This window comes from Plasmopara halstedii, assembly GCF_900000015.1.
Source record: "Plasmopara halstedii genome assembly, contig: Scaffold_7, whole genome shotgun sequence".
NCBI classification, from domain to species: Eukaryota; Oomycota; class Peronosporomycetes; order Peronosporales; family Peronosporaceae; genus Plasmopara; species Plasmopara halstedii.
The window spans coordinates 112,456-125,486 of NW_020186929.1; the positions used below are offsets into that span (position 1 = coordinate 112,456).

The 13,031-nt window shown below is 44.9% G+C and overlaps 6 protein-coding genes across 6 annotated transcripts; 5 read left to right on the forward strand and 1 right to left on the reverse strand.

The window, feature by feature from the left end:
* Positions 1-1,303: 1,303 nt before the first annotated feature.
* Positions 1,304-2,662, forward strand: PHALS_13864 (uncharacterized protein; the record flags this gene model as incomplete). Its single annotated transcript, XM_024724136.1, has 3 exons — positions 1,304-2,203; positions 2,274-2,372; positions 2,435-2,662. The coding sequence occupies 3 exons, from the start codon at positions 1,304-1,306 to the stop codon at positions 2,660-2,662; spliced, it is 1,227 nt and encodes a 408-aa protein (XP_024571470.1).
* A 95-nt stretch (positions 2,663-2,757) lies between these two features.
* Positions 2,758-3,494, forward strand: PHALS_13865 (uncharacterized protein; the record flags this gene model as incomplete). The annotated part of the gene is made up of 2 exons (XM_024724247.1): positions 2,758-2,907; positions 2,967-3,494. The coding sequence occupies 2 exons, from the start codon at positions 2,758-2,760 to the stop codon at positions 3,492-3,494; spliced, it is 678 nt and encodes a 225-aa protein (XP_024571471.1).
* A 147-nt stretch (positions 3,495-3,641) lies between these two features.
* On the forward strand, positions 3,642-6,365 carry PHALS_13866 (drug metabolite transporter superfamily; the record flags this gene model as incomplete). Its single annotated transcript, XM_024724358.1, has 1 exon — positions 3,642-6,365. The coding sequence occupies one exon, from the start codon at positions 3,642-3,644 to the stop codon at positions 6,363-6,365; it is 2,724 nt and encodes a 907-aa protein (XP_024571472.1).
* A 161-nt stretch (positions 6,366-6,526) lies between these two features.
* PHALS_13867 (uncharacterized protein) lies at positions 6,527-7,807 on the forward strand (the record flags this gene model as incomplete). The annotated part of the gene is made up of 1 exon (XM_024724470.1): positions 6,527-7,807. The coding sequence occupies one exon, from the start codon at positions 6,527-6,529 to the stop codon at positions 7,805-7,807; it is 1,281 nt and encodes a 426-aa protein (XP_024571473.1).
* A 121-nt stretch (positions 7,808-7,928) lies between these two features.
* Positions 7,929-11,015, reverse strand: PHALS_13868 (vacuolar protein sorting 39; the record flags this gene model as incomplete). The annotated part of the gene is made up of 1 exon (XM_024724581.1): positions 7,929-11,015. The coding sequence occupies one exon, from the start codon at positions 11,013-11,015 to the stop codon at positions 7,929-7,931; it is 3,087 nt and encodes a 1,028-aa protein (XP_024571474.1).
* Positions 11,016-11,176: 161 nt separating this feature from the next.
* Positions 11,177-12,889, forward strand: PHALS_13869 (dna photolyase; the record flags this gene model as incomplete). The annotated part of the gene is made up of 1 exon (XM_024724692.1): positions 11,177-12,889. One exon carries the CDS (start codon positions 11,177-11,179, stop codon positions 12,887-12,889), a length of 1,713 nt encoding a protein of 570 aa, XP_024571475.1.
* Positions 12,890-13,031: the final 142 nt, after the last annotated feature.

Below are 13,031 nucleotides of genomic sequence, written 5' to 3' on the forward strand. Positions count from 1 at the left end.
GAGCGAAGGGAACGCATGGTTAATATGTTTTGTATCACCGTAATTAAAAAATCTGCAGATACAGCGGTACTGTAAAGCACTTAACAGACATTGCTCTCCTCTACATCGTCAAGATCCATCGCTTTAAGCGCGCTTTTAAAGCTTCCAAATCCGACACTTGCAGAACGAATATTAAAACATATGCCCAACGCCATGCTCAATGCTCCTTCAAAAGAGGAAAGGTTGATGCGGCGGTTTCAGTCCGCGTCTCGCTCGATTGGAGACCCTTCATGAAGATGGCAACTATTATTGCCTCCGGAAGAGGGTCTGAAGCCATTGCAGCAATATGACATCTCAACGCCTGGTCCCGCCTCCTTGACAGGGATATAAAACCTTCAAACTCTCGATTCCCCCAATTTGGCGGTGCGAGAACCCGTGGCATATGTCGCTCCATAGCTTATCATATAGGGAACACATATTTTCCTGAAACACTGCACCTGAATTCTCACTTTGTGCGCAACTTTTAGGCTTGAAGGCCGCAAACGCGATGCTAAATTGCTCCGTTTGGGGTAAGGCTCGTGGTCATCCCACTTTCCTCATCCAGAGGAATACATTCTCTTCATACCAATTCTAAAGGCCTGGACGCTCAAACCTGCCACCATACTGTGAATGCCATCTGTCCTCCACCAGGCTGTCTCGAGGGCGTCTCACCAGCGCAGATGCATTGCCGATGAACGCCTTCAGGCGAGCCGTTACTAATTTGGCCTTAACCCGCCAATATAATAGCAGCTAATCTCTTTCGGAGTGAAATGATACATAAGCTTGTTAAGAGGGTGTGATTGCCACTCAAACAAATCACAACTGATAAAATTCTTTATGACTCGGTCGTTGGACTAAAAGTGCTTTTCAGTGCAATGGGGATGCTGTGCACTGTGCGCAGAGTAACATTCGACTCAAATGTCCACAACAACAGACGAGCAAAGATTGGGTTACTACGCTCCACCCAGGAGCGAACCGGGAGCCTCGAACGTATATATCTCAGCTGTGTTGTTTGATGAGGGACCTGACAGACTATTCTGAGAGCTATAAACTCTACTATCTTTGTCGTAAAAATGCCTTTACTCTCGACGTGCTTATAGTAGCCCACATGCATCACGGATCCTTTTTGTGGTACTTTTGATTGCACAAAAGTGCAAGTACAGCCCAAATCCACGAGTAATATATTGTAATAATTTATCATGTAGAGGCTCATTTTTTTCACGCCATTCGGGAGCTAATTCCTCACTACAAAAAGGGCACATTTTGAGCTTGTTTTATCGTTAGTATGGCGTCCATGGAAGAGTTTGACCGCGCACAGACTCAAGCCATGGAGTTATTACTACAACAGTGTATGAATTCTCAACATGATTCTTTCTCGGTCGATACCAGCTCACGCAATTATCCGGCTACCAATGCAACAATCCTTGACCTTTTGGCACAAAGTTGTGCAGACGCCAACGCTGCCGTGCAGGAACTCAGTGTAGAGGAAGTAGCTTCAGAGTTGGCTCGTGCTGTATCTGCCACGCAAAAGAGTCTTCGTAGTGTAGGTGAGAATGTAAGTTCAATCTTACAGGACCCAGAGCAAATGCGTGAGCTATGCTACCATGTAAAGCAGACGGATACTGAGGTGTTAGAGGCGCTACAGAAGTCCCAAACGCTACTGGAGGATAAAAATGATATTAAACGCTGTGATGATGAGATAGCTACGGACCAGGACGTAGGAACGGCACTCATGGTGTCTTCTAATGAAGAAAATGTACGCAACATGATGATGTTCGCTGAGAATGTATGCACGATGATGGACCACGCACTTAGCACGATTACCCAGGATGAGCTAGCACTAGCAGCCCAATTGTCGCTCAGTATTGCACAAAGATTATTGGATGCTGGACAAGCGCTTTTTACGTCTTTAGGAGATGAAGAACGCAAAAAGAGACACGGTGGAGATCGTAGTGACCATATCACAATCGAGGAAATTGAAGAAATACAAGATGGCGATAATCAGTCGAAAGAAGAAGCAAGTCAACGACATTACAGCGCTAAACATAGTAGACAGCTACAACGTACTGCAGTATTGCGGACATATCTCAACGACATGTATCACCGATCATGGAATGAAGCAACGAATCATCCATTTTTGGCAGGAGCACTCACTGCTGCTGGATTACCGTTTATCGGATTTGCGGTACGTGCTTTTGTTGATTAAGCCGAGATGTGGCTGTGTAATTTAATGGTAAACTCATGGTATGGTGTAGATTCCAGTGGCAAGCGTCATCGCTCTGGCGCTTTTGATAGAAAAGTATTACCCTGAGCACACAAGACTGACACTGGAGCTGTGCTACAACTTTTTACATGTACGATTGAGTTTGTGAGGAAAAGTTGTCAAAGCCTAATGTTGACTTTTGCTTATACGTAGATGTCCAAATTGTGGTTCCTTTTGTTAAAAATTGGTGGTCGCCAGGTCAGCGTCATAGCCAAAGAAAGTTTTAAGTCATGGTACAAGCACGCGTCGGAACATGGTTTCGTAGCGACGGGTTTTGAGCTAGCGTCGACAGGATGTAGCATTGGATATCTTGGCCTCTCATACTTGTACCAGATAATGCTTGGCTTTACAAAGGATGCTCTTGGGAACAACTCAGGATGATGATATGTTGATGCATATTTCAAAGTAATTCACCTTGTTAAGTCAATGATTAATTTATTTTCAGCTGTAAGGTATTTTTATAAATTGAGGTTGTCATGGGTACGAAGCAAAGTGTCTTGAAAAAGGAAATAGCCTCTCTCCGACTAGAACTGCGAGAAAGGTCAGCAAAGCACCAAGAAGAGCTTACGAAAGCTAAGAAGGAGGTGCGATTGCTACAAACCAAACTTCAGGAGCTTCAAGATATCGTAAGGTTTCATTTCAAAGCAAGAATAACAGAAACCTTACACATTTGTCGCACTTGTAGATAAGACAAGCTGATGATGAAACCGATAAGCTGAAGGTTGAAGCTCGTAATCAGGAAGAGCGTATGAAGGCTTTAATGTGGGAATTGGCCCGACAGCTGAGGCTGAATGGAACACCCATTTTAACTAGTCCACGCTCGTCGCAAGCTACTTCGCCCTCGACACGGATAGCGTTAAAGTGGAGACTAAACGACGACTTGATGTTACGACAATCTACCGTGTCACCGAAAAAGAATGCCGTATCTTTGAAAGAAGTTTCACTAGATAGCGCAGCAAGTAGCAATTGTCACGACTCTAAAGAAGCTACAAATGTGACATCCCCTCACCGATCTCCATTGATTCGGCTCGATTCTACCAGCTCGTTGACAAAAATCAGTCAATCAGATCTCGAGAATAATTGTAAGCTTTCATCTAAATCAAACTCCAACGAATTGAAGCGAGAAGATCAGGAATTAATACTTGAGCGGACACAAGATGCTGAGATATTTGCTTGGGAATACAAAAGCGAAAGCGATAGTGATACAAATTAAATTTGACGGGTCTACTGATCTATTTCAGATAACCACTTCAACTTGCTGTGGGCCACATTACATATACATGCTGTGAAAATCATTCATGTTTGACGTAAATGAGACATTTCATCAAAAGCAACCGACTGTTGAATCCCCAGTGTCCTGATGGAAGGACGTGAGCGTCTTGAGATTGACACTGAAGTGCCTTCAAATGTCTACGCATTGAATCTGCATAAACTTAGCGAACTGGCGCATATTCCTGAAGTGGAACTCGTGCGTGGAATGCAGTCCGACGATGCCGTTGACATGCAAGGCGTTGTGGTAAATCGCGGTCAAGAAGTACCATTTGAAGCTGTAGGCAAGACACCAGAAGATGATGAGGACGTATCTATTTTATACCATAATGGCAGTCAATCTCCCGAAAAGAATGCAAGCGAAGGCGTCAAGCAAGTGTTATTGACTGCGGCTTCTAGTACGATGTGTTTGGACGGCTCAGACACACCCAAATGTCTTTTGATGCTTGGAGAATATACACTTATCGAACATATATTAGCACAATTATTTGTCGCAGGAATGGAGCGAGTTGTGATTATCATTTCGTACTTTGGACATGAAATTATGGAGCATGTCAAAGATAGTTTTCTTTATTCAAAACTTGATATTGAATTTCTTAATCTTGGTGAAGAAACGCCGTATGGACATGCGCGAACGTTACTCTCAGCTAGGGAAATGTTTACAAAACCGTTTTTAATCCATACAGCAGACCATATTTTTGATCGAAGTATAATTAATCGTATGGCTCATTTTCAGCTAGATGGGTGTGTTGCTTGTGTACTGGTTGACACGGATACGAAAAAACTTAAAGGTTTGCCATCAACTGCGGGAAAAGTGTTGCTTGATACCACAAACGGGACAATTCGCAAGATTGGACGGAGACTAAAGCAAATGGATGCAATTGATGCAGGTTTGTTTTTAACGACAGGAAGAATTTTTGCTGCATTGGAGATGCTGGCATACGAACGGCCTAAATTTTCATTGGCAGAAGCGTTAAATGTACTTCGTCCGAGCTACGGACTGAAATATCTAGAGACAGCTGGCGATACGTGGCTCAGTATCGAGACGCAAGAACAATTGGATGCAATTGTAGCAAATAATAGTATCGAGCAACTCTCACCGTGGCCAGTGTTTGTTGCTAAAGAGCCGTCCGAGAAGACAGCTACGCAACTGTCGACGTCGAGCGGTAAAAATGTGTTTTTGGCTGTTTCGGCCGCGGATGATGACTCGATGCTGCGCGCCATCGATACACATGCTCGACAATCAGCTGATGTATTTGAAGGATACGTAGTTGGTGTTACGCAGCTCCAGGAAGTGGATGATTCGTCGACAAGAGCATCTATTCAGGCTCATGAATTAACACCATTACTAAATAGTACAGGAACCCACTCTCCAACGCGCCGTGACCGTCAGGATTCAAATACCTCCATATCAATTCGGCGTAAGCGAAGTTCGTTCTTAGAACAGGCCGAAGACTCATTTGTGTTGTCAATACCTTTCGCCCAGTCCACTAATGTCTCGGTCGATACAGTAATAGAGAGAAATGCGTACCTAATTGAGCTTCCAAGAACTACACCGAATGGAGGCGGCCCCGGTGCTATGCAGGAGACATCGCAGCAATTTGTGCTAGCTGTACCCGACAGTGACACGCTGTACAAGCGCCCTGGCTTGTTGCGTCGCTTATCATCGTTGCCAACAGATGTGAGGGATATTGCTGTGGAGACCGTTGAGTTTCGAAATGGAACCATGGAGTTGCAATTGCTTGTCAAGCGTCAAGTTCCACTTATTGGTTATGTTCTATTACTTGCTGCGTTGTTCACAATCTCTTCGATGGGTGCGGCATTGGATCTGCAACGAAATGTGGATCCATTCTTGAAGCTATTTTGGCGCACGACTGCGTCAATTATTGTTTTCATTCCGCTTGCTGGCGCTGCACTATATGATCAGGGACTCCCGCAGTTTTCGAGGCGAAATCTTATTAATTTTCTGATATGCTCGCTGTCGTACGCTGTCTATCTCATGACGTTCCTCTGGTCGCTATCGCACACGTCCATTGACCACGCGTATATTTTTAATAACTGTCATTCTCTGCTTATGGTCGTGGGTCGTCTGCTTCTCGGGCGGTATGTCTCGCAGTTTGAAGGGCTTGGTACTGTCATCGGTGTGATTGGTGGAGCGCTCACGACGCTAGATCATCAGCAAGCATCGTCAGATAGCATTCAAGTAGTGCAGATTTCACTAGCTGGAGATCTTGTTGCCCTGGTTGGCGCAGTTGGAGGCGCTTTGTACCTCATCACGGCCAAAAGGTTACGTACAGAAATGGATATTACCATCTTGTTCGTCGGCATGTTCTCATTGCTTGCACTGCTGATCTTTCCCATGTTTTCGCTTCTTAACATTCCATTCGAGGCGTCTCGAGATCCCGAAATTGGGCTTTTCGGCTGGTTGGACCCGTCCCGTGCGGTATCAGAAGCTTACATCGTTCTTGTTTGTACGCTTGTTGGTACATTGGGTTACGTTGCTGTGATGAAATACTTTGCTCCTATTGTCGTCTCGGTTGTAATGCTCGTTGAGCCTGTATTAGCTGCTTTCATGGGTGTGGCCGTTGGTGTTGGTGTATTCCCGGGTCTAATTACCATTATGGGCTCGCTTTTGGTTATCGCAGGTACTGCTCTGGTAGTCATTTCCAACTCATCAAGAACTCAGACGATCGATGCCACACAGGCTATGTCGTCCACATCAACTACCTTGCCTCAAGGTTTAAGCTCGGCCACTGCTGCTGGCATGAAGTTTCCAAAGTCGATCACACCCACGACAGCTCTCAGATACGTTTGAAAGAACGCATTATAAGTTACTTAGCACCAAGATGGAAAAGTATAAGTTTTATACACAATGATTCATACATTGTTTATATCATTATAAGTAGTAGTTGAAGTTGCGATAAGTGCGTACGTTGCGCCTTGATACTGTTGCAACATTTCAAACTAATTGATACCATGGACATCGTAGCGCTAAATGAGCGTTTACGCGACGACTTTTCGGTGTTGCTGAAGCTTCTTCCACCGCCGTTTGCTGTATCTGCTTTCTCGACTATTGAGTCATCTGTAGATTCTACACCTAAATCCTCACCTTCGGAGCTCTCAATCGACAATTATACGCAGCATTGCCGCCTCATGTTGTGGCGTCTTAATTCCTATCAATATGGATCTGCAAGCGCATTTTTGCTAGATTTGGAGCAATTGGAGCGCGCTGCCGATTCATTGAAAGCGAAAGAGGCAGTTCAACGACTTTTAGATCGTCTCACTGTCTCAGAGGGTGAAAATGAAGGCAAAGAGCGCGTTGTGAAAGTAGCTAATAAAGCTGGAACCTCAGTTATCTTAAGCTCGTGTGATGGTGTCCCAGGAATACAAAAAGTCATATCTACTGAGAGAGGTACAGAGAACGAGTCAATGTGGCGATGCAATCTATCAGTGAGAGAACAGATCGTGACTATTGGGACATTTAACAGCCAAAAAGAGGCGCTAGTGGGATATGAAAAGCAAAGAAAAGAGATGAGCATGAACACTACAAGCTTTAATAAACTGATGCATCGTGCAGCCAAGATGGAATCGGAACAACGCGAAGCGAATCATCGGGTGCTCAAAGAGGCTTTGGCTCAATGCCATCCAAGATTAACGACCATGAAAGCTTCCCCAGCACCTGTCACGAGCAACGTGACGCCGCGATTTACTGCACGGAGTGTTACAGAACCTCTTGCTGCAGCTGCACAGTCATCTCCAGTAAATGTTAAGTCAACAAAGTCTGCTGCGTCACCACCGCGAACTTCGCGAGTACTCAAACGACAAAACCTCGAGATTATAAGTGCTATTAAGACGAAAAAGCAGAAGGTGGAACTGCAAGCTATGAGCACATTATCCACGGGTAGCCGTTCGTTTTTGAGATTACGGAGATTGATACAAACGCGAATGTGCAAACATCTTAAAGGCCAGGATGTTTGCGTTCTCGCAAACCCAAATATTCTGCACCAAGCAAATTGGATAGCATCAGGACGTCTCGAAGCTGGCAAGGTCTTTTCACTTGACAAGAAAAAGCAAATGACATTTGCTGACTATGTTTATAGTGAATTGGGCTATGCAGTCTCAGCCTGCGCACACATGTTCCTTGTCCAAACTAAAGAAAGCATCGATGACCACCTCAAGGTGTGTGACGCGTTCTCGGATAAGGAGCGAGAGCTTGGTCCAACGGTAGATGTCAAGACGTCAGATCGACGACGATAAACAAGCTATGGAACACTCGAGCTGATTTTGTGTATGTCTTCTACAACATTTGTATTTGTCCACACCCGACTCTCTGCTTATGCAGTCTACGCTTTCGCTACGGTTTTGGTCGTATGCTCATTCATGAAAAGCGTTCGCCAGTTACAGGACAAAGCTGAAGATTGCTGTTAGTGCAGTTATAATGCACGACTTTGCCATTTGGGTAGACAGCAAAGACAATATCGCCAATGCGCTTGTGGCAAACGGGGCACAGCGTGTTGGGGTCAACCTGCACACTTTGAGTCAAAAGCTCAACGCGATCGCACTGAACTTGGAGATTATAGACGTTCGATAATGACTTGGTGATACTCATCTCGCGAACGTTGTGAGCACTGTGTGGCAAGGCCTGGGCAAAATATTCACCCAATTTAGATAGTGGTGTATTTGCTGGCACCAAATCTAGTACCATAGAGCTATCGAGGCTTTTGCCGTGACGTGTTAGGAGCTGAAATCCAAAATCGTTAAATGCTGACCTTTTTGACTCCTCACGAGGAGAGAAACAGATTTTGAGCAATTCCAGCAAAGCGTCGTTACGTTCCACAGCTCCAGCCTTTTTTGATGATCCTGATAATGCTTGAACAGAGGCACGTGCTCCATACTTAACGGAGTAGCTTTCAGCTCCCCGCAAATCATTTAATTCATACACTAGTGAAGTCACTGCTTCTTCATGGAGTGCACCACGGCCACAGAGTATCACAAACTCGTTGTACAATGGCTTGCCCTTAACCTTTTCGACAAGTGGCACTACGTCGTAGCGCGAAGAGCCCGATTTCAAGAATTTCAAGAGGCGCTTGCGTGCCTCCCCGAGCTGTCCAGGCTCTTTACCAGGTTGAGACTTTGACGGCACATCACCCTTCGCGACAAGTCTCAGTGTCTCGTCAAGATATTCCAGTGCCAGGCGAGTGTGGTGAGGGTCCACCACAATTGACGCCGCCGAGCCGTCCGGCCCACGCACTGTTTCATCGTCGTCATCATTGTCACCAGCCAGAAAGTTACTGTAGCTATCGTTCACGCCCAGCTCTGCTGCAGCAGGATCAGTAAAAGCATTGAAGCCTCTGCTACTGCCTTCACTGACGATTCCAGCATTGTTTGTCGAGATTGCTGCTGCACTTGTTTGCACCGCTCCCGCTTCACCATTTGCTTTGACGAGAGACTCTAGATACCGTTGCACAATCGCTGGGTCGTTTGAATGTTCCCGTAAATGCGCAACGACATCATTCGATGGCAATGGCGGCCGACGTTCGGTAAAGATACGCAAGGCCTGTTTCGCAGACGTTGCCTTGATAATCCAAATTGATTGCTTAAAGATGAAGGCACTTTCTGACTCGGGTACAGTTAAAAGTACGTCGATCGCAGCTTCGATTGGTGATTTTGGCATGCCGCTTGAACCCCCACGTTGTTTGTACTCGCCGTGGTGAAGAAGTGCAAAAACTTCTAGGGCTTCATCGTAGCTCTGGTGAGCACAAAGCAACTGACCTGCTTCGTAGTACAGCTTCTGTTTAATAAGGAGTGATCGGCACGATTCTAACTCGAGTGCGCACCCTCCAAGAGATCCTGGTGGGCCTTCGACGTCTGGGTTTGTCTCCTGAATTAAGGCTAGCAGCTCCTTATACCGTTTGTACTGAATGTAAAGACGAAAGAGCGCTGTATCAATCGCTTCAATACGACGTGCATCCTTTGGATTGGAGGTGGAACGACCGCGAGCTGAAGTTACGGCGCGCACATGGGCACGTGCTTTGTCTCGCATGTGTTTTTTGTACTGATTCAAGAACTTGAGAAGTGACTTTTGTGCAGCATTGACAAGGTCAGCAGCGTTACTCTTGGCAATGTCGGTACTCAACGGAGCGCGCGGAGACGACAGTAACTCTTGAACAACTGAAGTGATGTCTGGAGTGGAGCTGCTTCCACGTGGAAGCACTTCGGGCTTCAGCACTGAAGGTTCGTATGCGAATGAAGAGCACTGGAGATCGGGAAAAAACGCAATAAACTCGCACGGTTCAATTGCAGCACGATACATGTAATCGGCAGCTTGGTCAAACTCGAGTCGCCGCAGCAGCGCCACAGTTGCTTGACGTTGAAAGCGTTTAATCTTGCTGCGTTGTTTGTCACTAGATAATGATGCAATGGACTTTCGCACAAGCAACTGAGCTTCATCAATCTGCCCACGATCCAAAAGTTCGCCAACCTGTTGCTCTAACGGCATTGGTTCAATCTTCATGACACTAGACACTCCACTTGACTCTCTGACACCAACTATAACGACATCCTCACTATCACCACTCTGTCGAGGCTCCATATCCCACTTCATACCGTTGCCAAACATACACACAGCTCGAGTAAGTGGCAATGTCTGAACAAGGGCACCATCACTGGCACGATGTATTTCAACGCCCACTCTTGGTATTAACGCCAACAAATATGGTGACGAATATTCCACGTGCTGTGGACTTTGAGACCATGTAACCGAGTTCTTAGGAAGTGTATCCCCTGTAAAGCCAACAAAAACGCCAACACGATCCATCACAGCGACAAGAATCTCTTCTTTCGGTAACAACTTAACCACTGGAAATACTGTGGGATCTTGAATGCCAGGAGAGTTAATCTGCGTAGCATCACCTGATTTGTCGTTAAGTAGAAAGTATTTCTTTCTATAACCTACGACAACTTTGTTCCTGTACCAGCTCATAGCTTCTGGAACGTCTTGCGTACTAAATTCTCGTAAAAATGCATAGCTTTTGTCACTACTATGAAACTGATAAATTGCGATAGCTTTTTTCTTCAGACTTGCCACACCAAGACGAAAATGCGGAGGACCACGTTGATTCACGCACACAAGTCGCACTTTGTACGTATTAACTTTAGAGAAATCAAAATCTAGTGGCTTGAGATCCGTAGCACCATGAGCTGATACTTCTCCATTAGAAACTACAATCAGCATACGGATATGAGGTACTGCCAGCAGCTGCTCTACTCGTTGACCATGTGGAAACGTATACGTAGCTGTAGATGTGGATGTCCCTTTACGTGTGTCATACATAACAAGGCGACCATCCTTAGAGCCTACAACGACACGTGATGAATAGTGCGTCACACATTCAATCTTTCCCTCAAAGCCCGTAACCACAGCCGTAGACCGGAACGCTACACGCTGCTCTCCCGACGATGACATTGGGGATCTGATTCTTAGGGGCGAAATGTGGTGCACACGAATGATCAAAGAACTGGTGTACTACACCTAAATTGAAGCCATGAAGCACATCGAATTCTAATGATGGCAGATTATAATGCGACGAATCAACTCAAGAGGTTTTCATCATAATTCGTTTCTCAATGAAGGTACTCGTGTGGTTTCGTCGTGACTTGCGTCTTCATGACAATTTGGCGCTTCATGCAGCACTACAGCATATTGAAAAGCATAAGAATAAGGACGATGTTGAGTTTATTCCACTCTACATTACACATCGTCCGCAGATCATGCGTTGTGGTGCACATCGATTTCAATTTGTGTTGGAAAGTGTGGAAGATTTGTCACGAGCGTTAGAAGAACGTGGTTCAAAACTTGTTGTAGCAAAAGGTGATGGATTGCAAGTGCTTCAACGTCTTTTACCGGCGTGGAGTATCACACACTTGTTTTTTGATAGAGTTTGTGAACCTTATGCAGTCGAACGAGACAATCGAGCGTTGGAATTAGCCAAGAGTTTGGGTATTAAGACACATGTGACAAATGGATACAATTTATATGATCTCGATCAAGTGATTTCGAGTCAATCAAACAAAGCTCCGAAAACATATCGAGCATTTTTGAAAGCTGTAGGAGAGCAGTCTTTGCCTTCTGAACCTCTTCCAACACCGGAAAAATTGCCTTCTCCCATGAGAAAACATCATGAATTGTATCAACAGGTGGTTGAGTACTGGAACAATTGTGAAATGTCTGATGATAGGGAGAAAGAAGATGATCCGAAGGAGAAAAAGAAGCAAATTGAACAGATTGCTGGGCCAAAGCATGACTTTACCGTACCAGATTTGGCATTCTTTGATTATGAAACCCCAGAGAAACATTCATTTATTTACGGTGGTGAACAAAAAGCGCTGAAGACACTTGACAATTATTGTAAGGACGAAGATCGCGTAGCTCGCTTTGAAAAACCCAAGACATCACCTGCGCAACCACCACCTACGCCGTCGACTACAGTTTTAAGTCCTTATATGTTTTATGGATGCCTTAGTCCACGGACTTTTTATCATCGAGTGCAAGATATCCAGAAACGTCGTAAAAAAGGATCACAACCACCTGTGAGCTTAATCGGCCAACTCCTTTGGCGTGATTTCTATCATTGTCATGGCCATGATAATCCGTATTTTGATAAGATGGAGGAAAGCCCAACGTGTTTGCAAGTTAACTGGCGATACCACACGATTCCAGAAAATGAAGAAGAAATGAGTGACGATGAAAAGCTTGCTCGCTCACAATTTGAAGCGTGGAGAGATGGACGGACTGGATTTCCGTGGATCGATGCTATTATGATTCAGCTTAAGGAAGAAGGTTGGATGCATCATTTAGCCCGTCACGCAGTTGCGTGTTTCTTGACGCGAGGAGATCTTTATATCTCGTGGGTACGCGGACTCGAGGTTTTTCAAGAACGACTGATTGATCACGATTGGAGTGTGAATGCTGGAAATTGGCTTTGGCTTAGCAGCAGCTACTTCTTTACATCCTACTTTCGCGTCTACTCTCCAATTTCTTTTGGTAAAAAGTCAGACCCTGAAGGTCTCTTTATCAAAAAGTACATTCCAGCTTTGAAAAAATTTCCCGCCAAGTATATTTATGAGCCCTGGAAAGCTCCTAAAAGTATTCAGCAGGATGCTGGGTGCGTTATTGGAAAAGATTATCCAACTCCAATTGTAGAACATAAAAGCGCGATGCAACGATGCAAAGAAGGCATGAAGATGTCGTATGCTAATAAGGAGTATGGTACTCCACCTTCTAACAAGTCGAATCGTCGCTCAAAGAAGCGTCAACGAGAGGATTCGGATGAAGAGTGAAGAAAACGATGCTTATCAACAAATAGACTACAGTACGAGCTATCAAACTAATCTATTGATAATTAAACAAAAGCACTTGAAATGAAAACTTCAGTCTCATTCTATCATTTCGTGATCTATGACTATGGACCATCAATATGTT